At 41.3% G+C, this 22997-nt stretch overlaps 3 protein-coding genes across 15 annotated transcripts in view; 2 read left to right on the top strand and 1 right to left on the bottom strand.

The window, feature by feature from the left end:
• The first annotated feature begins 4140 nt into the window (after window positions 1-4140).
• LOC108065967 (protein lifeguard 1) lies at window positions 4141-7278 on the top strand. Of its 4 annotated transcripts, XM_017154243.3 has the most exons (7): window positions 4151-4326; window positions 4386-4634; window positions 4696-5412; window positions 5471-5719; window positions 5777-6390; window positions 6450-6701; window positions 6761-7270. In XM_017154243.3, the coding sequence occupies exons 3-5, from the start codon at window positions 5305-5307 to the stop codon at window positions 6131-6133; spliced, it is 714 nt and encodes a 237-aa protein (XP_017009732.2). In that variant the 5' UTR covers window positions 4151-4326; window positions 4386-4634; window positions 4696-5304; the 3' UTR covers window positions 6134-6390; window positions 6450-6701; window positions 6761-7270. The 4 variants fall into 4 exon arrangements, with proteins under 4 accessions (XP_070070924.1, XP_017009732.2, XP_070070926.1 ...); XM_070214825.1 differs by lacking the exons at window positions 4151-4326; window positions 4386-4634 and having other exon boundaries at window positions 5316-5412; window positions 5471-5494; window positions 5559-5719; window positions 6761-7274; XM_070214823.1 differs by lacking the exons at window positions 5471-5719; window positions 5777-6390; window positions 6450-6701; window positions 6761-7270 and having other exon boundaries at window positions 4141-4326; window positions 4696-5304.
• A 157-nt stretch (window positions 7279-7435) lies between these two features.
• LOC108065968 (uncharacterized) lies at window positions 7436-8094 on the top strand. Its single transcript, XM_017154245.3, has one exon. The coding sequence runs from the start codon at window positions 7531-7533 to the stop codon at window positions 7873-7875; it is 345 nt and encodes a 114-aa protein (XP_017009734.1). The 5' UTR covers window positions 7436-7530; the 3' UTR covers window positions 7876-8094.
• A 1386-nt stretch (window positions 8095-9480) lies between these two features.
• Window positions 9481-22997, bottom strand: part of Wdr62 (WD repeat domain 62) — a 66220-nt gene continuing 52703 nt past the window's right edge. For 3 of the 10 annotated variants that reach the window (XM_070211513.1, XM_070211511.1, XM_070211514.1), the window contains 18 exons: window positions 22792-22883; window positions 20877-21120; window positions 20600-20809; window positions 19866-20285; window positions 18647-19369; window positions 17348-18588; window positions 16479-16807; window positions 16264-16406; window positions 15955-15999; window positions 15219-15330; window positions 12488-14989; window positions 12185-12280; window positions 11962-12107; window positions 11669-11744; window positions 11533-11607; window positions 11271-11471; window positions 11059-11212; window positions 9481-10657 (listed from right to left, as the gene is read on the bottom strand). In XM_070211513.1, the coding sequence (XP_070067614.1) occupies window positions 10468-10657; window positions 11059-11212; window positions 11271-11471; window positions 11533-11607; window positions 11669-11744; window positions 11962-12107; window positions 12185-12280; window positions 12488-14989; window positions 15219-15330; window positions 15955-15999; window positions 16264-16406; window positions 16479-16807; window positions 17348-18588; window positions 18647-19369; window positions 19866-20285; window positions 20600-20809; window positions 20877-21120; window positions 22792-22883 (6999 nt within the window). In that variant the 3' untranslated portion in view covers window positions 9481-10467. The remainder of the gene's footprint in view (window positions 10658-11058; window positions 11213-11270; window positions 11472-11532; window positions 11608-11668; window positions 11745-11961; window positions 12108-12184; window positions 12281-12487; window positions 14990-15218; window positions 15331-15954; window positions 16000-16263; window positions 16407-16478; window positions 16808-17347; window positions 18589-18646; window positions 19370-19865; window positions 20286-20599; window positions 20810-20876; window positions 21121-22791; window positions 22884-22997) is intronic. The other 7 variants (XM_070211515.1, XM_070211512.1, XM_017154235.3 and 4 more) reach the window with 3 other exon arrangements.

Genomic DNA, 22997 nt, shown 5'->3' with positions numbered 1-22997 from the left:
TTTGATCAATTTTAAAATCAGTTAACGAATATAAAGATATAGAAATAATTTTTGATTCATATGTTTGAAAAGCCCAAGAACATACTATATTTGAAATATAAAGATTAAAGCTATACTTTATTAACTACTTCTATTTCTAAAAAAATTTAAATTTAATTCAAATATTTTATTACAAAACGTTATTTAGCTTTAGAACAAATATAAATATTGTTAACCCAGTACAAATATTTATATTTATTTAAAGATCTCTTTTGTCATCCTGCTAAATGTGATTTGGTGACATCGGACTATTGTAAGGGTTTAATACCGCCGTCAGGAAGGACGCATGTGATGTCCACTTGAGTTGACATTTTTCCCCCTTTTCTTTGGCCCTATCATATGAATAATTCAAACCGAATCGAATAACCAAATGGGAACGAAAAGCGAAATCGAGCGATGCGACGCGTTGTTTTTTTATGCAAATAATCAAAGACGACTGACGTACAGTGGGCCCTCAGCATATGCTCAAGCACACCGCCCACTGATGGAAAGGCAGCGCCATTCAGTTTGACAATTCGGATGAGGAGAGAATAGCTTCGCCGGTTTGTGCCCAATTTTCGATGATGACTTTTGACACCGCCTCGCGGCGTTCTTTTGAACCCGATTCCTCGATTCCTATCATCGTATCCTCGAAGGCCAACCCCCAATTGTGAAATGAATGTGAATGGTCCTTGAGCTGTTGTCATGTTGGCCGCTCCCCCAGTCGATTCCTTTTGATGTTTGCCTTATGCACGCCCAGTCGACCATTCGAGTGTCCATCTACCTATCCATCTATGCACAGTACTCCCCCAAAATCCAACCCCCTTTCCCCCTTCAACCGCACTGACACAAACTGACTTATTTGGCTAATTGAACGCGGTTGGTCGGTGGCAGCACTTCATGCAGATCTAGCCCGGATAATTCCGCACTTTTAGCACTTCTCGGCCCGCTTATGCGAATGGGACGCCTTGGCACTTCGAAATTCGGACCATCCGATTTGGTCACCCAGCCGGTTGACATTAATTAAGCTAATTAATTTCTATTGATTCGCGGTCTGTGAATTTGTTTTGATTTCAGTTCAAACGGATGCTGCTAATGAGAGGTTAAGTGAGAAACTGCGAAAGTGTCAAGAAAAATAAGTATATTTTATATCAGACTGGGAAAAAATTAGGACACCCAAAAAGTTTTCGATATCTTTAAAAGTTCCATATTCTGATAAAATATAAAAATATTTTTATTAACGTTAATTACGAATAAGGAAAATCAATCCTAATCTTTCAATTAGTTGTGCTTTAATATTATTGGTGCAATCTAATTAAAATGGTGCAATCTAATTAAAATAAATAACCATATAGGTCCTGGTAAATATTATATTATAAAATATTTAAGGAAATATTTTAAAGCTTTGAAAACAGTTAATATTGTAAAATTTTTCTGTTTTCAATTTTGTTAAATCAGCTAGAAATTGGAAAAAAAATAATATTAATATATCAATAGCTGTTTAATACCATTTTTGACCGTGTTACAGGAAAAAACCAACAAGAATTTTTGCGAAAAACGTTGATCCAAAATTGTTGTATATTTTTCAAAAGAAACGTATTTTCCCCTGAAAAATACTTTTTAAAAACTACATGTATTTCAGGAAAAATAAAAATTTTTCGTCTAAATCCATTTGTGTCTTCCCATTCTTTTAAAATTAAAATAAATAATAACTTCCGCCATATTTGCGGCCCCCCATTCGATACCCCAAAAAAAACTGTTTACCCGCCATAAACAATTTCCGCAGGCGCCATAATTTTGTTGTGTAGCCTCCTGAAATAAGCATAATATTTTCGTCCTTTGTTTTTAGCATATCAATAACTCTTATCGGGGGTTTGGGGCCCCGTGGCACGCCCCCTTTTGATTGTGCCACAACAACTCGAGCACGCAACAGGGGGAAAAGTATGAAAAACCAAAACCCAAGCACTCGAGCTGCTCGCTCTGCACAATAAAAAATTATAATCCAATTCCATTGTCCGACACTCGGGGGGTGAAAATGCTGCAGACAACGACTGCGCTTATCACCCGAAATGAGGCAGAACAATAAGGACACGAGATGGATGCACCGGAGGAGGGAAGATTCAGGGATGTAAGTCGAGCGTGAATTGCAGCGTAATCTCTTCCGGATATGATTACGCCACCAAGTGCGAGGAATTGTCTGGCCCCGGTGCCTGTGACCTATCTCAGCTTTGTATCCTCGCATCTTTGTATCCTTGTACATCCTTGTTTCACGCGGCTCAGCTGAGAGTTCAGCCCAGCGCAATCTGCTGTGATTACAATTTCTTAAAAAGCTAAAGCTGCATTTTCCTTTCAATTACGAGGCACCCTCGGCACCTCTTAATGGCCATATAAGTGTATCCTCCTCCGCACAATATGCTGGCTAAAAAAAGGAGAACAAAACAACACTTAACCCACGTTAATTGTCGACTCTCTGAACTATGACATGATCTCCTGCCATCTCTCCTCCACATCGAAAGTGTCCCATGTCAATGGCTGGCTGCCATTAGAAAAAAGAGGAATCCACGGGTGAGCTCAAGATGCGTGCATTACAAAATTCTATATGAGTACTTATAGTTTTTATTTCTAGAGGGAGGTTGGGTCCCGTGCACAAGCAAAAAATACAGCTGAGCCTTGAGGTGACTTATATGGGATATCACTTTTAAACCAGGATAATTCTATCGTTATAATAAATTTGAAAATGTAGTTAGCACAAATAAATATTATAAACTGAAGAGATCCTGACAACTTTTAAGAGATCTCTAGCTATTGAGCTATTAACCCTTATAAAACCTTAAAAAAGCAGAGTACATTTTCTAAAAATACATTTAAGTATATGAACTTAATGAATAAAGCTCCATTTACTCTTTACTTTTGGTAGATCTCTATTTATTGAGCTATTAACCCTTAAAAAACCTTAAAAACTTTGAGTACATTTCCTTGTAAGATCCATTTATTTTAAAACTATATTTAAGTATATGAACTTAAGAAATAAAACTATATATGAACTATATGAACTTAGAAATAAATGAATAAATTGTATAAACGTTTTCATTTGGATGCTCATATCTTTTATGAATAATATCCCCCATGGGTCAACGAATATATTTGAGCTTTGCAAGACAATCGCAGCTTATTCCTGACCCTTCGATCCAATTTATGAGGAAGAGCAGCTGACTGGGATCAGGTTCCGGATGGGTGGGTGGTTATATATGGTACGGTTGGGTTTTCTTTTCCGGGCAGCAGTTGGTCGACTTCCCAGCTCGAGGCGAGAGGCCGGAAAACGATGACAATATGTGATGGGATCGGCGGGCTGCTTGGCAACACATTGAAATGCATTCGAGTCGACGTAACGCGGCTCAATTAGTGCGGTTCAGCGACTGCCAATGCAGCTTCTCCTTTTCTCCGACGAGTCCTGCGAATCCTCCTCATTCTCGTCATCGTCCTGCGATTCCATTGCTCCAGCCCATTGTCCGCCCGTTTGCCTGGCTTTATGTCAACTTCTTGCACGCTTATTCACACCTGAGGACAAAACCGCCCCGCAGGTTTTTGCTGCCTGAAGAGTCACGAATGCGCCGGCAGCTTCCGAGATTTTCCACGCCGCATTTTTACATTGGCGGGCAGCGAGGCGTCGCTCATTACGTGAAAAGCTGCTCGCTGGGATCCGCCTACATTCTATTTATTAGTCTCCTTTATTTCGGCCTGGTTTGGCGCCTTTTGGCTAGAAAAAAGTTATGCAGAATCTAGGGAAAAGATGCATATAAAAAGTCGAGGAGACGACTGAGAAAAGTTCACTGTAAAACCAATTTTTATGTAACCATACGTAATTAAGCCTTGCAGTTTCTAATAAAAAATTTACAGCATACTTTTAAGCACATTTTTAAGGGATTTTAAACCTCCAAATATCTTTTTGATACAAATTAACTATACTAAATCATGTAATCACCTTTAAACGATTTCAAGTCACTAACCTTACTTAAATACCTGCGTTTATTTAAAATTAGTCACATTTTTTAATTAAAAACACTATTCAAAATGTTGTTTTGAGAATTTTAAGGACAAAAACTTAACTTTACCTATTATCCTTTGATTTTTTAATCACACAATATATTAGTACACAAATACACACATTTCCACGATACATTTACGTTCTTGGGACTCGATAAAATGCCGGGTTGCAATATGGGCAGGAGGTCGACGTTGGGCTACAATGTGTTTGAAGATCCGCGAGTCCGTCGGCAGTTTGTCACCAAGGTCCTTTTTATAGTGGGCGTGAGTATAGATTGTGATGGGGTTACAGGTTGTTCCAGAGATCAAATTGTCCATTGCAGATCAACCTGAGCTTTACGTCAGCGGCCATGGCGATTTGTGTAACGGTGGTGCCCATCAGGCGATTTCTACGACAGTACTGGTGGATTGCCCTTCCCGCCGCGCTTATCATATTCGCAATTCATATTATGATGTGCTACTGCCGCTACCTCTTCCGACAATCGCCCATTAAATGGATCCTGTTGGTAATATACGTCATATGCCATGCCGTTCTGGTCAGCTGCCTTGCAGTTAAATTTTCTCCGCTTATTGTGAGTACAGATCACTGGCAGTCTTATATAGCCGAATCCTAATTCGACTTCCTTCCTGCAGGTTCTACTCGCCTTTGGAATTTGTGCCGTCTTAGTCGCATTCCTTTGTCTCTTCGCAAAATTCGCACCCTGCGATTTCACTTCGTGCTACTCATTTATTTTCATTATTGGTATCATCCTAATATGTTTAGGCATAGCAGCCTTCTTTTTCAGACAAGTTTATATTGCTTATATAGGCTTCGGCGTATTCGCGTACTCTATATTTATAGTATATGATCTTCAATTGGTTATAGGTGGCAAAATGCACAAACGTCAGTACGACGAGGATGATTTCATTATTGCTTCTATGGTCCTTTACCATGACGTAATACACCTCTTTATGTACATACTAAGACTCGCCGGTTGGATAGATGATGATGATGATGATGATGACTAGTAATTTTGTGAATTTAAATTCAAATTATTGTGAAACAAAGTAAAATAGTCTTTTCTATAAGTGTCAAATTATAGGAAGTCATTAATGTTAGTTTTTTTCAAATTTTCCTATTTCTTAAATGTATTCCAAATTCAGACAAAAAATATGTTAAAATTGTTTTAGTTAAAAAATTAAATAAATAAAATCTGTATACTTCCAAGGTCTGAGAACTTGATCATCATTGAATAGGAAACCATGTCGTGTTTTGGCAGGGACAGGAGGCTGAGGAGGGAGGAGAATAAGATGTTTGACGATTCGTATACCCGCAGGATTTTCATCAGCAAGGTTCTTATGATAGTGGCCGTGAGTATGGATCAGATAAATATTAAATAGATATATCGTGAAACCAAATCCCTTGCAGATCAACTTGATTTTCACCGTAATGGTAATGAGTTTCTTTGTTTTCCACATGGGTGCGAGGAGGTTCTTACTAAGACACTGGTACATAGGTCTCATCGCAATGGCTGTGATAATTACAATCTGCATTATGATGTGCTTTTGCATCAGCCTCTTTCGTAAGTCCCCCTGGAAATACATATTGCTGGTGATATATGTGATAGCTCATGCCGCCTTGGTGTCCTGTTCCGCGGTTCGATATCATCCGAAATTGGTAAGCTATTTATCTCGAATATTAACCTTGTAATATATTATAATAACTTCCCATTAGGTTTTCATAGCTGTCGCCGTTTGTGCTGCCATTGTGGTTTTGCTTGGTCTGTTTGCCAGATTTGCTCCTTGTGACTTCACCGGCTGCTGGGTCTTTGTTTTTCTGCTGTGTATAGTAGTACTGATCATGGGTATAGTGGCCATTTTTATTCCAAGTTTTCGGATAGTATATGTCTCCTTTGGCGTGCTCTTATTCTCCATATTCATCGTGATTGACCTTCAAATGTTGATTGGCGGCAAAACGCACAAGAACCAGTTTGACGAAGAGGACTTCATATTAGCAGCCATGTTCCTTTACAGCGACATTATATTCCTCTTTCTATTTCTATTGGACCTAATTGGCCTGATAGATTCATGATGAATAAAATATAAATAAAGGTCTATGTGAGCCGCTTAAGAATGCTTTTCTTTGCATTCACTTTCCTAGCATTTGCCGTCACACAAAAATAAATCAAGAAACTCGATAGACACATATACAATTGGAGAAAGGAGAAAGGCCGAGAAATGTGCTGCGGTTTTAATATAGCCTGTTGCACTAAACCTCGCGAAGAAAATCCCTTCGCTAATCCCAAGGTCAAGCGTAAGTTTATTTGGAGAGTATTGCTCATATTGGACGTGAGTTTTGAGTATATGGACCCAAGATCCAGACAATTAAAGTAAAACCCCTTTCTTAGGCAACCCTGCTAGTGAGTCTCTTACCACTGGTCATATTTTGGACCTATCCACCAAGCCACTTGTATATTCTCGCCTTATCATGGATATTTTTCATTCCCGCATTTATTGCATTTATAGCAGTTCAGGCAATCCTGTGCTTCGGGATGAAACTCATGCGGAAAAGGCCCGTCAAAATTATATTCTTCATAATATGGATCGTTGTGCATTCCATTTTACTATCCGCGGTGGCCATCTTTTTTAAACCGTGGGTGGTAAGTTCTTGATACGCTTTCCTAAATTCCTAAATTTTATAATTTCTCCTATTAAATAGATACTGGTCCCTTGCGGAACTCTGGCGTTTGTGATACTGCTCATGGTCATATATTCGAGATTCGTTCCCTGCCAGATTGGCCATAAAATTCCGTTGGCCTACCTCTTTGCAGCTGGGGTACTTATCATCATTCACGGCATCTTGTTGGTGTGTCTCTTGCGATATTGGCTGCACATTATTGCGAACTTCCTGCTAGTAATGGTTCTGATCATGGTTGTTTTGTTCGACCTCGAACTTATAGTTCACGACAAAACACGTCACAAGTTTGGAAAGCATGAATACATCGTGGCTACCATGATTCTTTATCGTGACGTTGTATGGATCATAATCATACTTCTAATCATATTGCTAGTTACCCGAAATTGTGGCCGCGGTGAAGATGAGAGTGGTAGTGATGGTGATAGTGGTGATAGTGCTGAAAGTGGTGACAGTGCTTCTTCAAGTGGAGGCGGCTCTTCCTAAATTGTTCTTGTACATCAAAATTATCTTGTTATATCTGAGATTTATTTAATAAACTTAATAAATATTTTCTGGGATTTTTTTGATGGTGCAGATCCTGATAATAACTCGAGTTATTACTACATAAATATTTCCTTGAAGATCTAGGATTATCTGAGGATTGGGTATTTACTTATAAATGTCATCTGTATCTTGTATTCATATGTCATTGGGATCTCGAGTTAGCAATATTTCTAGAACAAGTGCCTTTTTCCTTCTGTCAATTAATCAGTTTCTAAAATATCAATTATATTTCACAACATATCAAGAAAATGTGCGAGGTGCAGAAGCTGATCGATGGCCTATACGAGACTTTTAGCAAGTACAAGGAGCAACGTCGCTGCCAAATGATAGAGATCCTAAATGATGTGCGGTGCTGCGAGTGCGGACACAAAATGAGGCTCAATAATGCCCTGAAAATGAAGCCTGTATGCCGGAAATCCCCATCTCAGGGTCGGATACGTTTTCTTATTGCCGCCTGTTTCGGATTGCTCTTTCTGATCATCATCTATGTGGTTCACGTGGCTCGGCGATACAATCATGTTAGAGCCTATGGCAGCAGCGCCTGCGGATCGACTTTTTTCTATACCTACACGGACTGCGATGTGTTCTACTAGGAACTAAGGCTTAAATGTTCACTTACCCAGGCTTATATTTTCATTATTCATAGTTTTATTATTCAATTGTATTTTAAGCTCTTCCCATAAGTACTTTGTTCTAAAAACCACAATATATTTTCCAATCTAAAACATGTTTGCTCTTTCAAAAATATATAATTTAATTTGTAGTTTTTTTTTTACCTGCCGAAAATTATCAGTTTGAAGTTTGTAGGAAGGCCAGTGCGATAGCAAAATAGAAATACAAAATAGTGGTCAATTAATAGGTACATTTAAATAGACGAGGAATAAAATTAAATTGTTGTATAATATTAAAAACTATCCGTATCAATAATGCCAATTAAAACCACAGGTGCTTTGGCTAATTTAAAAATGCTGTTCCAAAAACCCACCAAAAATTAAAAGTCTTTCCATATTGTTCACTTAATTTTTTCTATTTTTTTCACGGTTAGAGATACACATTCAGGTGATGATGGGACCTCGAAAAGTTGGGTGGCTCAGGCCAAGGGCGTGTCTGGCACTTACGGGGAACGATTCGTGCTCAACTTTTTCACCCGCTTTATGATTGGACGCTGCCGTAAATTATGCATAAAGCATAAATGCCAGAAAGAGACCAAACGACCGAGGGAGAGTGTTGGCTTTCGGGGTGAGTCCATCATCGAACGTGGCCATTCAGTTTTATTGGGTTATCGAGTGGGACAGGACCCTGCCTCTCCACCAGTCCACAAGGACTCCCGGTTGTTGGCCTAGCTCAATATTGACACACGTTAATTGAAGCCCGACGGCTGCCAAAAGTATCCGTATCAATGGCCATCCCTTAGCCGTGGGTCAGCGCCGAATTGAACAACCATTGCCTGCTCACATTGTGAAGTCGGAAAGGAGAGAGAAAGTGGTTTGCCCGGGTGGGTGGAACTCTGGGGTGGACCTTAGTGGGATGTCAGGCAAGGGTGCACGATATAAAAAAATATGAAAGTCTCTTACAAAAGTTTATGTTATACTTCTTCCATTTTCCCCCTAAAAATATATTTTAAAGATTTTTAAAATTTCTCTCTATAAGAAGTTCACCCTTACACCCATAATATACCATCGTTTGGGGGCTGGTTTACCCAATTGTGTCCCACATGTTGGGCGCTTACATCACCTGCTGCGCAATCATCTCTTTAATGGCTTTAATAAACCCTGATTGCCAAGGTAATTTTAAACGATCTGTAATTGACTCCTCAATCTTTTCTCTTGTCCGGTAAACGTTGAATTATGTTTTATTATACGGCTTTCAATATTTCTTAAATGTTACACAATACACAATTCCTGCCAGTTAGTTGTATTAATCGAGTGCGGATGAGGATATTATTTGGTTCTGAATGCAGCCCATCCTATATAACATCATTTGTAAGTTTGGCTTTTTTTTGGGGATCCTGATGCCATATGACCATTGCATATGGGCAGATCTGTGGGGAATTAGAAATCGGAGACCCCCAAATCTTCGTTGCCAAATCAAAGAAAAATTTAGGCCACAAGTCCAAGGGGTCCCGGGTTTTAGTTGTTAACAGAATGGGCGATTTTTTGTTGTTAACAGCAAACAGGAGTGAAGAAGAAGAAACGTAGTTTAATGTTTTCAAAAATTATGCATTATGTATTATTTTCGCATTGAATTAGTTGGTTTTTTTTTAGTTTAGTTCTGAGTTTAGATAGCATAATTAATCGTAAGTGTCGGTTTTTTCCTATTTGAAGTTAATTTTAATACATTTCGTTTAGTTGTAAATTATTGTAATGTAAATTTTAGGACTAATTCAAGTTCATATCTAGGTATATATGTATATTTATAGGTAGTGTTATAATTGTTGTAAATACAATCGAATAATTAACTAATACAGAATAATTACAGAACAAAGTGTTTGGAAATACATTCTTTTTTTTCGCTCTGATCAAAAGTCTGAAATATCTTTGATTCTTCACATAAGCATTTCTCAGATATAATCATTTGTGGCATGTCTAGATGCGTATAAGTATAATGTGAGTAGGCATACATAGTATATGGGTATAAATTGAAATTTTGGAATATTCAAATTTGACACACATTTCTCGTAGTTTTGTCTTTTACATTTTGACTGATTCACAACAGAGTATAAACAAAATGGAGAATATAAATCATACAGAAAAAAAGGCATAGACTAAGCGCACTTTGTAACAATTCGCTCGACATTCCGTATCATCGCCGCCTTAAACTCAAATAACACTTAACACGTACAAAAACTGCTTATTAAACTTAACATTTACAGAATTTAATTCAAGCTAAACGCAATCGGTTGCAATATAAATTATTGTTAAAAGAAATGCACACGCGCACAAAAACGAAACAGAAAACTTAGCGGCTACGCAACTTGATTTAAGTGCTAAAGAAATAAATTTACATCATCTGTGAATGGTTATTAATTACAAATTAGTGGTTGGTTGGTTGCTTGATTTGTTTGCCATTCGCCTGTGTGTGTGTGTGGTTCAGTTTCAGTTAAATAAATAGGTGTTGCTTGGTTAGTCCTTCCCGCAGTTCCTCTGCCCTCGTTTAGTCATTTAGTCTAGCCTAAGCTCTACACACTAGGAGTTATTCTCACAGTCATCGGGTTTGTGCTTCGTGCGTAAATTGCTCAAAAGATCGGCACAGTTGTTGACCATCATCAGATAGTCTCCGTTGTCAGCGCTCAGCTGCTCGTGGTTCAATCCCCCACTACCACCCACTCCCAATCCCCCGCCCACTCCGCCTCCGTTGTTTGTCTTATCCGCTTGTCTGAAAGACAGGAGAATTTTTGATTAAATTGCCTGTGTTTGACTTGGATTATTGCTAGTCTTTCCATGAATCTACAGCATTTTTGAATTTAAAATACAATTAAGTTAATTGAATTAACTTATCGAAAATTTTATAACATTTTTTATGGTCTCCATACAAATAAATAAATAGAATAGAATAGAATGACTATAATTCTTAAATACAATTTAGTTATTTATAATTTTATTTTTAAGCTCATGATGATAATTAAATAAAATAAATTTCAAATCTAATTTAAAAACTGCTATAGATGCAATGGTGATACAATTAATATTGTTAATTAAATAAAATAAATTTCAAATCTAATTTATAAAATGCTATAGATGCAAAAAGAACCAGAAATAAGTAAAAACCTATCCCACCTATTGGTGATGCTGCTCAGCATATTTCTGGACATAATAAGGGCGTTCTCCAGTTCCTTCAGCAGCAGCGAATTCTTCAGATTCGCATGCAGCTGCATAGCTGCCTGTGTAGTCGTATAAAGTTTATTAATCACATTGTGTACTTGGGCCTCGGCTGTAAGAAGTAATATCAATTAGGATAAAGTTTGATATATTTTCTGATATATTCTTACGATCTGTGCCCTCGTAATCCTCCGTGGAGGTCACTCCACTTCTCTGCTTGGCATTTCCGCCTGGGCTGCCAGTATTGTTAATCATTAGCTTGCTCTTGTGATCAAAGCCCAGATTTCTTGGTCTTGGTGGCACAATGGGCTTGTTGTTGACAGTGCTATTGGGCGTCTCCTCGGAGCTGGAGTCGTCCTGCATGGGTGTGGCTAATGGGGATTTTTAAATTATTATTTGGCTTCACAAGAAACTGGTATAAAGTGCACTCACCACTGCTAAAGTTTGGCGTCTTTCGACGATTGTTGTTGACATTGTTGACCTTGTTGCTGTACTGGCGATTGGCAGCTGTGAATTTTAAATTATTATTTAGATATTTTTAAATATTATTTAATATAGATATACTCACCAATGGGTCCGTTGCTACGTCCCTGTCCGTTGGTGGCACTACGCAAACGATTGCTGTCCTCGGGTTCCGAATCGCTCTAAAAATATATTCAATTTAAATACATTTATTTTCCATAATTTAAGTAAGTAGCAAACTATATACAGCTTACAAATTATCGATTGTTTCGATATTTTGACGATATTATTTCAATTATGTCGATGTTTTGAAGGGAAACACCAATTAAATATCGAGAAATAGCCAAATTTCGATATATGTATATTTTCAAGCTGTAATACTAAATTAGCAATACTTACACCCTGATTGAGGACATTCATGGAGTTGCTGGAGGCACCCAATCCAGTTTTGCCCTGCAAACTGTTCCTTTTGCTGGCCGAACGCGAGACATTTCCATTTCGGTGCTGAACCTGCGGCTTCTGCGGCGTGCCATTCGATTTGCCAGCTGTAAAATGGTATCAAAAATAACCAATTAGTTATCTTAATAATGAAAATAAATAATACAAGATCGAGGGTGCTTACGCTTGCCAAAGTTGCCCATGTGCAGGTCACTCAGCGAGCAGGCGCGGCGTATGGAGGACTCCTCGATGGGCATGGGATTCAGAGTTTTGGGATTGCCTGAAAAGTGGGTGCATACAGATTAGTTTCGGTTCGGGTCATGCAGTTATCATATAATATCTTGTGCTAGGATATCGAGATATGGAGGTTGGTGGGTGGTCATAAGGGATTTGAAAATAAAAACTATTAAATAACTGCGGGTGCGCAAATGAAGGTGGGCGGAAAACTCAAGAGGCACAACAACCAAGGCGGAAATGGGGCTCAAACCTGGCTCCATCCTCAAAACAACCGACGGTCCTCCCAGGTCATCGCGATCAGTGATATCTTCGGTGATTTCTGGTCTCTCTTGATCACCTCCCTCATCGTCGGCTATCACCTCCTTGGCCAATTCCACACCCTGACTGCTGTAGATCCCCGTGAAATCGGTGCTCTCCAGGACATCGGGCAAACTGCAATTCCTGCGTATATTCCTGGCATACGCGCACAGATCCCGGGCATCCTTGGAGGTCAGCTCCTCATCCTCTGTGGGCTCTTCCCCCCGAGCCAACATGTCAAAGTTCATTGTCAGACTCTTCACATAACCCTTTTCCTTGGCATTGCAGTTAAAGGGCCGCAAACGCGATTCGGTGGCCAAGCGAATTTGCTCCATTTTGTTCTCCTCCATGGCGATTAACTTCTCGATTATGTCTATCTTCTTGGCTATATTCTGGCACTGATGGCTGGTACTTCCCCCTGCCTTTCCCCCACTGATTTTGCCAGCATTATCCAGGTTTTTCCTGTACTTTTCCCGCTCCTGCTGGATCTCATCGACCACCGCTTGGAGTTGAGGTTTCGTGTAGAGTTTGAGGGTCTGCATGTTTTCTAAGTTCTCCGGGGCATTACCGTTCTCCGCGAAATACATTTCGAAACTACGCTCTCCATAATCGCTGGGCAGGCTGCCCACCTCCATTTCCGGTGGTTCCTCTTCCTCCTCCCTCGCCTGCCTCTCCCTCTCCCTCTTGGCACTGGGCGTATACTTGATCTGCGAAACGGTATTGAAACGCACCGAAATCTTGGGCCTGCTCTTTTGCCTCACACTGGTGGCTCTTCTACTGCTTTCGCTGGTATCGAAACGGGAGACTTTCTTCAAACAACTCTGAGTGGCAGCTAGAGCTCCTGAGCTCACTGAACTCCTCATCGCCGGCCTCCTCTGCTGATCCCTCTCCCTCTGCTTTTCCCTTTCGAACTTTTGCAAATTGTGCTCGAATTGCTGCACCACACTGGCCGTTCTGGACTGGGATTTCTGCTTCTGCTGCCTTTGCTCCATGTGACTCAGGGTGCTGATTAGATTCTGTGGTTTCACCGGCACCGGTGGCTTGGGTTTAAGGGGTTTCCGTACGAAAAGCATGGGATTCGAGTTCCTCTGCTGACGCTGTTGGGCGAAATCAGTGCTCAAAGATTTGTTAACCCCCGAATTATACTGCTTGCTCTTTGAGCGCAGAGTGGGTATATTTTCAGAGGCGGCAGGAGCCTGAGCCTGAACCGGAGCTATTCGCGGATATGTCTTCGAGCTGGGCAATGGCTTCAGTGGCTCCAAATTGTAGCCAGTGACATCGAAGCTATCTGTTGTTGCAGTGGCATGTTGCTGCCGCATATAGTAATCAAAGCTGCCGTAGGCATTCGGGCTATTCCCGTACGACTTGGACACCGGGCCGTGGATGATAAAGTTCCGGATGCCAGCGTGACGCTGCTGGAGAACAGCCACCTGGGTCTGAGGATACTCCAGCGGAGCACTCTGGCAATCACTTTCGTCGGACAGAACGCTCTCCAAACTATTGCAATAGCTGCCAGGACCTCCTTCGCCATCGGAGAGCAGGGAGAGGGACTCCTGACTTTGCTGGCCGGTTAAGAAGAAACTGGCACTGGAATGACGTTGCGTCTCCAGGAACCTGGCCTCATCCAATCTCCTCTGACTGGCGGCAAATTGCTCGGGTTGCAAAATATCCGAGAGCGACACTTTCCTCTCGCACTGATAGAACTCCCTGTAAACATAATACTGAGTGGTTCTGCCCGTGGGTGTGGAATCACCAGTGGAACCCAGTCCTCCCAGGTTTCTCAGATTCGCCGGCATTGAGTAGGAAGCCGGTATACTGGGCTCATCCAGATCTCCGTACTTCCTCGTGATCTCATCAATCATCTTTTCCGTATCCGCATGTATCATATCCAAAATGGTCCTAGCATCATCTGCATAAACCGAGTGCCTTTTGGGTTCACCGAGAAGAGCTCCTCTTTCGTTGCCCTCGGCGGACCATTCAACCTCTTCGTGGACCGGAGATACTGGACAGGATTTGTAGTGTTTCAAAATACTGGGAGTTCTTCTATTATTTCCAGCTGGATTTCTTTTAGCCCTCTGTTGTTGCTGCTGTTGGTAGTGATGATGCTGCTGCTGCTGGGAACGCATTGCTGATGAGGATCCCGCTGCAGAGCCACCGAAGGGAACACCAGGCGGTGGATGGATCTGATGAACACCCACATGATGTGGATAGGGAGGATAGTGCTGTTGAACCTGTCGCATCGTCTGGAAGTTTTGTTGCAACTTGGATTTCGGGGCGGCACAATTGAAGAATTGCTGGGAAGCAGGAGGAGCATAGTGCGGATGTTGCTGCTGGGTTTGTGGATGTTGCTCCTTGGTTATTTGATAAAGCTGCTGTTGCTGCTGGGAATTCGTAGCAGCAGCAGTTGCTGTTGTGTTTGGGGAGCTAATACACTGCGAAGTGTCATGGGAAGCAACTAATGGGGTTAGTCAAAGTATCGTTTAGGGGGCATAATATTTATCAAACATAGTATTGCATTACATTATTTTTACCACAGAGATCGCAAAAAGGAGAGCAATATTTGGAAAGAGAGATAGACAACAAAGAGAGCAAACAACGGGAGAGAGATTAGCCTACTATCCAACTTGGAGGGGATTTTATAATTTGGTTTAACTCGGGGGGTTCCCATTTTCCCAATCACTTACCTGGCTTCGAGTAACGTCCCGGTCCTCCGCCCGCATTCCTCGATCCATCCAAATTGGCAGCCAGACTCAGGTCCGATATGCTATGGCTTCCCCGAAGGGGTCTATGGCCTACCTGTGGGTCAAAACAATATTTTTTATTAATTATTATGTTAATTTGTAATATGAATTAGTTAATTTTAACGTAACAACAACCTGATTAGTAGAAAACGAAATGTGTGGGGTACATTATTTAATGGGAAGTAATAACATAATTAAAAAGGTAAAACAATAGATTTTTAAAAATATTCAAAGTTATTTGAATGCATAAGTGGAACGTGATTTGAAAGTGAAAATAAATTAGAAAACAAATAAATTATTGGGTTTTATTATTATTAAAATTAGTTATCACCCTAAAAACAAATCATAAATTAAAGTTACGTAAATTTTTAAATGAAGTGTGATCTTTGAGTGAAGTTTGCGAATTAAGTAAGTGGTTTTCTGGTTCCTCAAGTTGCTTGAGTGGTGTTATATGGAGTAGAAGGGTGAAGGGAGCATCACACATCTTTATTAATCAATAATTAGGAAAATTAGGAAAAATATATGTGAATGGAATTTTTTTTTGTGATTTGCTCTTTAAGCAAATGTAAAGCTTTTAGTCTTTCTCCCGTTAGTTTTTAAAGCATTGTCAAAATGTACAAATCTGAAGCATCATTAGAAAAGCGAAACAGTCTTTGGAATCCATGATAAATCGGCTCACCTCGGCTATAGCATTCAACCTTGTGTTGCCATTTTTGCGCGTACCCTAAACACACAAAATCGGGCAGGGATTTTATTTTTATATTTTTGGGTGCATGTGTTTTTTGGGGTTTGGGGGGTTGGAGATTGGAGGACAGACCAGACACCAATAACAAATAATGGGACACACACATAAAAATACAGAAGAACAACAAAAGAGAAAAACAAAAATTAAATGGGCAAATAAAAGTGGGAAGAAAATGGGAAAACCGCGAAGGCACACAAACTCTACGGAGAGAAAGGTCATTGCTGACCCTCCAATTACACTTACATTCTCCAGCTGCTGCTTGACCTTGTTGATGACCTGCAGCAGCTCCTCCTTTTTGGTGCTCGTATATGACTTGGTGATGGTGGGCGGTGCGGCCACGCTTTTCCCATTTTCCGTATTGTGCTTCGCACTGATGCTGCGGCGACCTGGGAACAAGAGATAATATTCAATTAAATCTAGAAAGAGGTTTTCTTGAATAAAAAATATATATATCTTACTGCTGCCACCCCGTTCCATGGGCGAAGTTATTAATCCCGGTCCCTCGGGCAGAGCGGCGTGCAGGAAGCTATTTCCGCTGCTCTGGGGCAGATTTTCCGAGCTGCCGCCCAGCGTGGAGGCCAGCGAACGCTCGGCATTTTCGGCACTGGGCGTGGAGCCCTCGTCCTCGGTATCGGAGGTTCCTGTTCCCGTCCCTGTGCTCGCCGTATGCGAACTTCCGTTTCCGCTGAGCGCCGAAGGGGTAAGCTGAAGGCCGGACTTCTCGAACTTCTGACGGCGCACCGACTTGCGCAGCTCGTCCTCGTTCATGGCCGTCACCTTGAAATCTCTGCAGGAAATAATTTATTATTAACTGTAATATATCTAGCATTCTTTTCTATATATCAGGGTTCGGAAAATAACACACTCTGTAAAAAACTTGTGTTATTAACATGTTAACATGTTAACATGTCAAAGTGTTAGGTTCAAAAAAAGTTATTGACATGTGTGTAAAAAATTGTAGCTAGTGTTAGAAACATAAATAGCACATACAGTTTATTTGTGTTATTTACACGACGTGTTTTTTACACAACGTGTTTTTAAACACAATGAGTTTTTGACATTAAAACGTCAGAAATATATGTTAAACTGAAAAATTCACGGTTTTCTGTAGTTGAAAAAATTATATATATATATGCTTTGAAACGGTTAAAAATAACGATTAAGATATCGATTCGTCAATGTCCATAAAATGTGTTAAAAACACAGGGTGTAGAAAACACGTTGTGTTAATTTTTCACATCACACAAAAACTTTGCTCACACTGTAAAATACAATTTTACATGTTTTTAACATGTGTGTTATATTCCGAACCCTGCTATATACTTACGTTGGCGTGCTGGGCGCCAGGTTGTTGTAGAACATTCCATGGTCGGAGCTGGTTCTTTCCCCATCGGAAATATCCTCCACATCACCATCATGATCATGGGAGTGGGTATCGAAGCGCAGACCCGGCTTCAACCTTTTATCCGGCAGCTGGAGACGCTGTTGGGCAGCTCCAGAACCGGTTGACATGGCACCATTGGAGGCAGAAACGGCCAGCGAGGAGACGGAGGACACGGTGACCACTGTTCCATTGCTGCTGCTGCCGATGAACTTGAGCTCGCCCCTTCGCGTCTCCATCCCGGAATCAATAGACGAGTCCTCACTCAAATACGTTTGATTGTACGTAATGTCCTTGGAAGATGCACTATTGTAATCAGAGGTCTGGACATTCACACCGCTATGACCACCTACAGACGAGACGGTTCCCAAAGGACTCTCTGAGTTGGAACGCAGATCATCGGCCGTCGGCTCCAGCTGAGTGCTCCGCTGGGCCCATCTTCCCCTTGCTCGGGGTGCCAATCCCGGCATCTGTTGACTGGGCGATGAACTGAGGTTGCCCATCGATGAGGCGGCATGCATGGCAGGTACATTTGTGGATCCACTGGGCGTGGGAATGGACAGGGCTCCGCTATCCGAATCCCCGGCTGCCTTTCGCATCGCCCACTGCGGCAGTTGGCCCACATCCGAGAACCTCTCGGCCACCCCGAATTTGGGTTGCTCGATTTCGCTGCTCGGTGATTCTAGGACAATACCATCCGGCGGAGAAATGGGCGCCAGTGGCCGAGGCAAAGGAGCATGACCCGATCTCAGACGCTGCTGCGACATCCTCGCCTGCATGGTGACTATCATATCATGAGGCACCTGCCAGATGAATATGCAACCATCGCCGCTCGCCGAGATCAGATGTCGGCAATCGTTGGTGAACTTCAAACCCGTGACCAGCTCACTGTGTCCATACATCCTGGCCATGCACTCGCTGGAGTAGTAATCATAGACGGCCAGGGTTTTATCCGTGCACGAGGTGGCCACATAGATGCCGCTGGGATCGAGACTTAGTTTTATGAGACTTCCCTCGTCCGAATGGGAACCCTTGAAGGTCTTCGTTTGCTTGGCATTCTGTGTTCCATAGACCCGCACATTGCGATCCTGGCAGGCGGTCAAAATGTGTTTCGAATTCGAGTCCACCTCCATGTCATACAAGGTCGTCTTGCCGGAGGTGTTGGTTCCCCTCATGAAGATGTTGCCCTGTGAAGGATAATATAGATTAAAAAATCTACACCTTTTAAAGAAAAGAAGATCTTACCTGAAAACTCCTAAACATAATCGACTTATCCGCTCCGCAACTGATCATCTGGAAATTGAGTCCGGCACCCACAAACTTAATAGAGGTAATGGAGGAGCTGTGATCATCCAGGGTCTGCAGCAACAGATAGTTTTGGGCCACATCAAAGACGTGAATGAGACGATCCCTACTGGCGCTGGCCAGCAGCTTTCGCTCGATCCGCTCATTGGAATACTCCAGGCAAAGCACCTCCGATTCATGGGCTTCGATGGTGGTGAGCAGGCGCAGATTGACCAGATTATACACACGTATATTGCCGCACCGATCTCCGCTGGCTAAATGCTGCAGTTCCGGACTGATCTTGATGCAACGCACTCCATTCCGTCCATCATAAGACGAGTTTCCGGCCTTGTCGAACAGCGAGGAGCCCTGATCCTTGATGAACTGCAGCTCCTCGTCGCTGTAGACAATTTTCAGCAGCTCCTTGGAGTAGATGTTCCTGCGGTAGATATCATTGTTGGTACACCCGTCCAGTCCCCAGACGCGAATGGTGTCGTCCGAGGAGCAGGTGACGAAACACTCCTCAGGCAGGGTTTGCGACGGCTCCCGCTCCACATTATATGGCACTGTCTCCACGCCCCAGATGCAAGTGGAGTGATAGAGGAACGAGTGCGACTTGCCCACCCGTGAGATGTCGCGCAGATCCCAGATGTACAGAGAGTGATCGTTGTAGACGCAGCTCACCTGGGAGAATTTAATTCGGAATTAGAATATAAAAATATTTTTTTAATTATATTTATCACAGGGTTCGGAAAATAACACACGATCTAAAAAACTTGTGTTCTTAACATTTTTAAAGTCAAAAAAAGTTATTGACTTGTGTGTAAAAAATGGTATCCTACATATGTTAGAAACATAAATAACGCACACATGTCGTTTGTGTTCTTTACACGACTTGTTATTAACACAATAAGATATCATGGCCCGTATTGGTTTTTCACTTTCCCTTTGACTCGTTAATGTTTTCGTTTGTGTTAAAAACACAGTGTGCAAAACACGTCGTGTTAATAACTTATTGTGTAAAAAACAAAAGTGAGCTGTGTGTGCTAACAATTATTTTTCACATTTTATCACTTTTGTATTTGACACACGTGTCAACAATTTTGCTCACACTGTAAAATACAATTATTCGTGTTTTTAACATGTGTGTTAATTTCCGAACTCTGATTAATCATCAAACCTTGCAACGCTGCTCATCGAAAACCATGGCGATGCAGTCCGGGAACTTGGCTTGCTGCGGCACCGACATGATGTGGTTGATCTGGATGCCCTGGGCCACATCCACGCCCAAGTAATGGGTCCTCGGCAGCGTGGTCACGTATTCCAGCGTGGCCGCATTGAAGATGCGAATGATGGACTCGGCGCAGCCCACGAGGATGAATCGCTCGTTCACGCAGATACAGTTGGCATTGGAGGTGCGGCACTGCACCCACTTGTCCAGCAGGCGGCGGGAGCTGAACTCCACCAGATGGCCTTGCCGCGTGATGGCGTACGTGCTCTCCGCACAGATCCCCTTGCCGCAGGCCACCGCACAGAAGTCGTTGTCCCGCAAGTCGCCCAGAATGGCGCTGCGTCCCATCAGGGGAATGGGATCCTTGTACTGCAAAGGACGTAAATCATTAGCTCTTGACCTTCGGCACAAAGTGGTTCATAAAATATTCAAGGCAGCAGAGTAGCGCACATGAATTCCTTTAAAATTACATATTACACATTATCTACAATTTATCTACATTTTATGCAGTATGTATGGGATTGTTCTATTTTGTAACTTTAAAATAAAATATTCAAAGCAACAGAGCTTTTGTTTTACTAATAAGACATAATCTTTGAAATCAAAGATATTTATTTTTAAAATTATTAAAATTTACAATTTTTTACCAAAGATTTTGGGATATCTACAGGCTATGGACCCACCTTTCTTCCACCCTCCAGATACCAGTATTTGACATGGCGATTGCCCACGGTGACGAAATAGCTGCCATCCTCGGCAAAACACACGGCTGCCACCTTGGAGCTGATTTTATTCGAGGCCATCTTGAGGTTGGCCCGCCAGTCGAACACGTTGACAATCATGTCGTGCTGGGAGCCCACCGAAACCAGGTACTTGCCAGTGGGCGAAAAGGCCTGCGTACAAAAGCGAATCGGAATTATTAATTAAGAAAGTTTATTAAAATCCCTGAAAAAGACTCACCACACAGGTGACGGCGTATTTGTGGTCCACAAACTCGGCAACAACACTGCCGCCGCTGCAGTGCTCCAGACTTCCGTTAGGAGTTTCCAGCTCCCAAACTTTGATCGCCGGATTGATGCCACATTCGCCGGTGGCCACATAGCGACCACATCGCGAAAATGCCACGGATGTGAATGCTTTGCGGGAGGTGTTGACCAAATAGGCCTGTGTCTGGCGCTTCGCGTTGAACAGCACCACGGTGCAGCTGAAAAATTAAGATAATTATGTTGATAAATGAGAAAATAATATTTAAATATATTATAGAAAAAGTTTAAAAAAGATTTGGTAAACAAATAGTAAACATTAAAACAATGATATAAAAAAAACCCAAGTGTGATTAATTAGTCGCAATGTTATGACCAGCTGCTAAGAAGTGATTTGTTTATATTTACTGAGAGTATTTGGTTTCGCTGCTGATTAAATGCCAAATGAATTAGAATGCTTCAAATAAAATCGCTTATCGTCGTAAATTAAGTATGTGAAAATATTACATTTAGATTCAAAAATAGAATAAAATATTTACGATTTAAAATATAAATTGTTAAACTATTTTTTTTGCCTATTTAAGTTGTTAGTCCTTACACTCAATGGTGTTTATCTGCTGGCCCCGACCGCTTAAAGACGTCCTTGACCAAGGGAGGCGGTAAAAGTTGGTTACACATTGCAAATGCCCAAGGATGTAGGTTCTGCTCTGCTTGGTCCCCTCTTTTTTTCCACCCTACCACCTTCAACCTTTTCCTGCCTCCGTTTAACCCTCTTAAGCCAGAAGCTAACTGCCTGGCCGCCTGGCTCATTATTAAGCTGCTCTTTGGCCTCCCCATTTTTTTATTTCTGTTATTGCTACTGTTGCTCGGTTAATGAGCGCATCACGCCCACATCTTTCACTTAGGGTTATACACTTCTACATTAAGTATCAGAAACTATGATATAGGTTTTGTGGGATTAATGGAATTAAGTATAGAAAATATTTTATATTTAAGAACATGTTGTGACATTTTTTTTTACCATTTTAATATGTATAGAATTTAAAAAAAATCTTCCCTTTAATTTATATATTTTTCTTAGTGCATTTAGCGTTCACTTGTAGTCTGTGAAAAAAAAATCCCCCGGCATTTTCTATTTATTCATGCTTGCAAATGGTACTATGCATACATGTGTGAGCCAAGAAAAAAACTTTTGCATCGCAATGGAAGCGTAAATATGCCCTTTCTGTTAATGCACATAATTAGTAGAGTTCCTCGGCTTAATTTACTATAATTGAAATGTTGTCAGGATAAAGAAACGACAATTTAAATGCGAAAAAAGGATTCAGATTTAAGAGGATAAAGTAAATGGAATAAATTGACCTTCTGTTCGAAATTAATTGGCAAGGATTTTCCTTAAGCCGAGATATCAACTGTCATGGCATTTAATTTCCTGCCGCATTCCATTATCTCTACTAAACTTTCGTTTAACCAATCTGTCATTGATAATTACAATTATTCAGTTTATTACGTATACGCCGCGTAATAGCCTATTGCGAGCTAAGCAAATATTCAGTGGCATATGCAAATCCTGTGCGGAAAAACAGCAATCGCGTTGACATTATGTCAGCACTGCCCCTCCCACTTTTTCCTCTCCCCCCGGGGGCTGTCACAGATTTTCCTCGTCGAGATGGGAAAAATGCAGCCATGTGCGACAGTTGAAGAGAGATTAAATCAAGCATTTTCATTGCACTTTTCGTTTTATTTTTTTGTGACTGGGCAAAGTTAAAGCACACAAAATTTAACGGAATTGAATTTTACCCTGAACCAAAAAGGAAATGAGTTGGAGGTTCTGATGGCTTCCTTTTTTGCGCTGCTGGATATGTAATATTCTTGAGATATATGAAACTTACCCAGCTGGATAGGCCAGCAGGCCGCTGACTGGGGAGACATCCAGAGCCGCATTGCTGCACACAGTCAGGCCCAAAACCTTTTTGAGTTTTATCTGCAAAAGAGGAAAGAGAACATCATAACATTAGATATTACATCACAACACTCGGGGTTCCAGTTTATTTGCTAAGTTTTTTTTCGCTTTCGGCAAGGTCAGTTTGTGGAATAT

The sequence above is a fragment of the Drosophila takahashii genome, chromosome 2L (assembly GCF_030179915.1).
Source record: "Drosophila takahashii strain IR98-3 E-12201 chromosome 2L, DtakHiC1v2, whole genome shotgun sequence".
NCBI classification, from domain to species: domain Eukaryota; kingdom Metazoa; phylum Arthropoda; class Insecta; order Diptera; family Drosophilidae; genus Drosophila; species Drosophila takahashii.
This window is presented reverse-complemented; position numbering and strand designations above follow the sequence as displayed.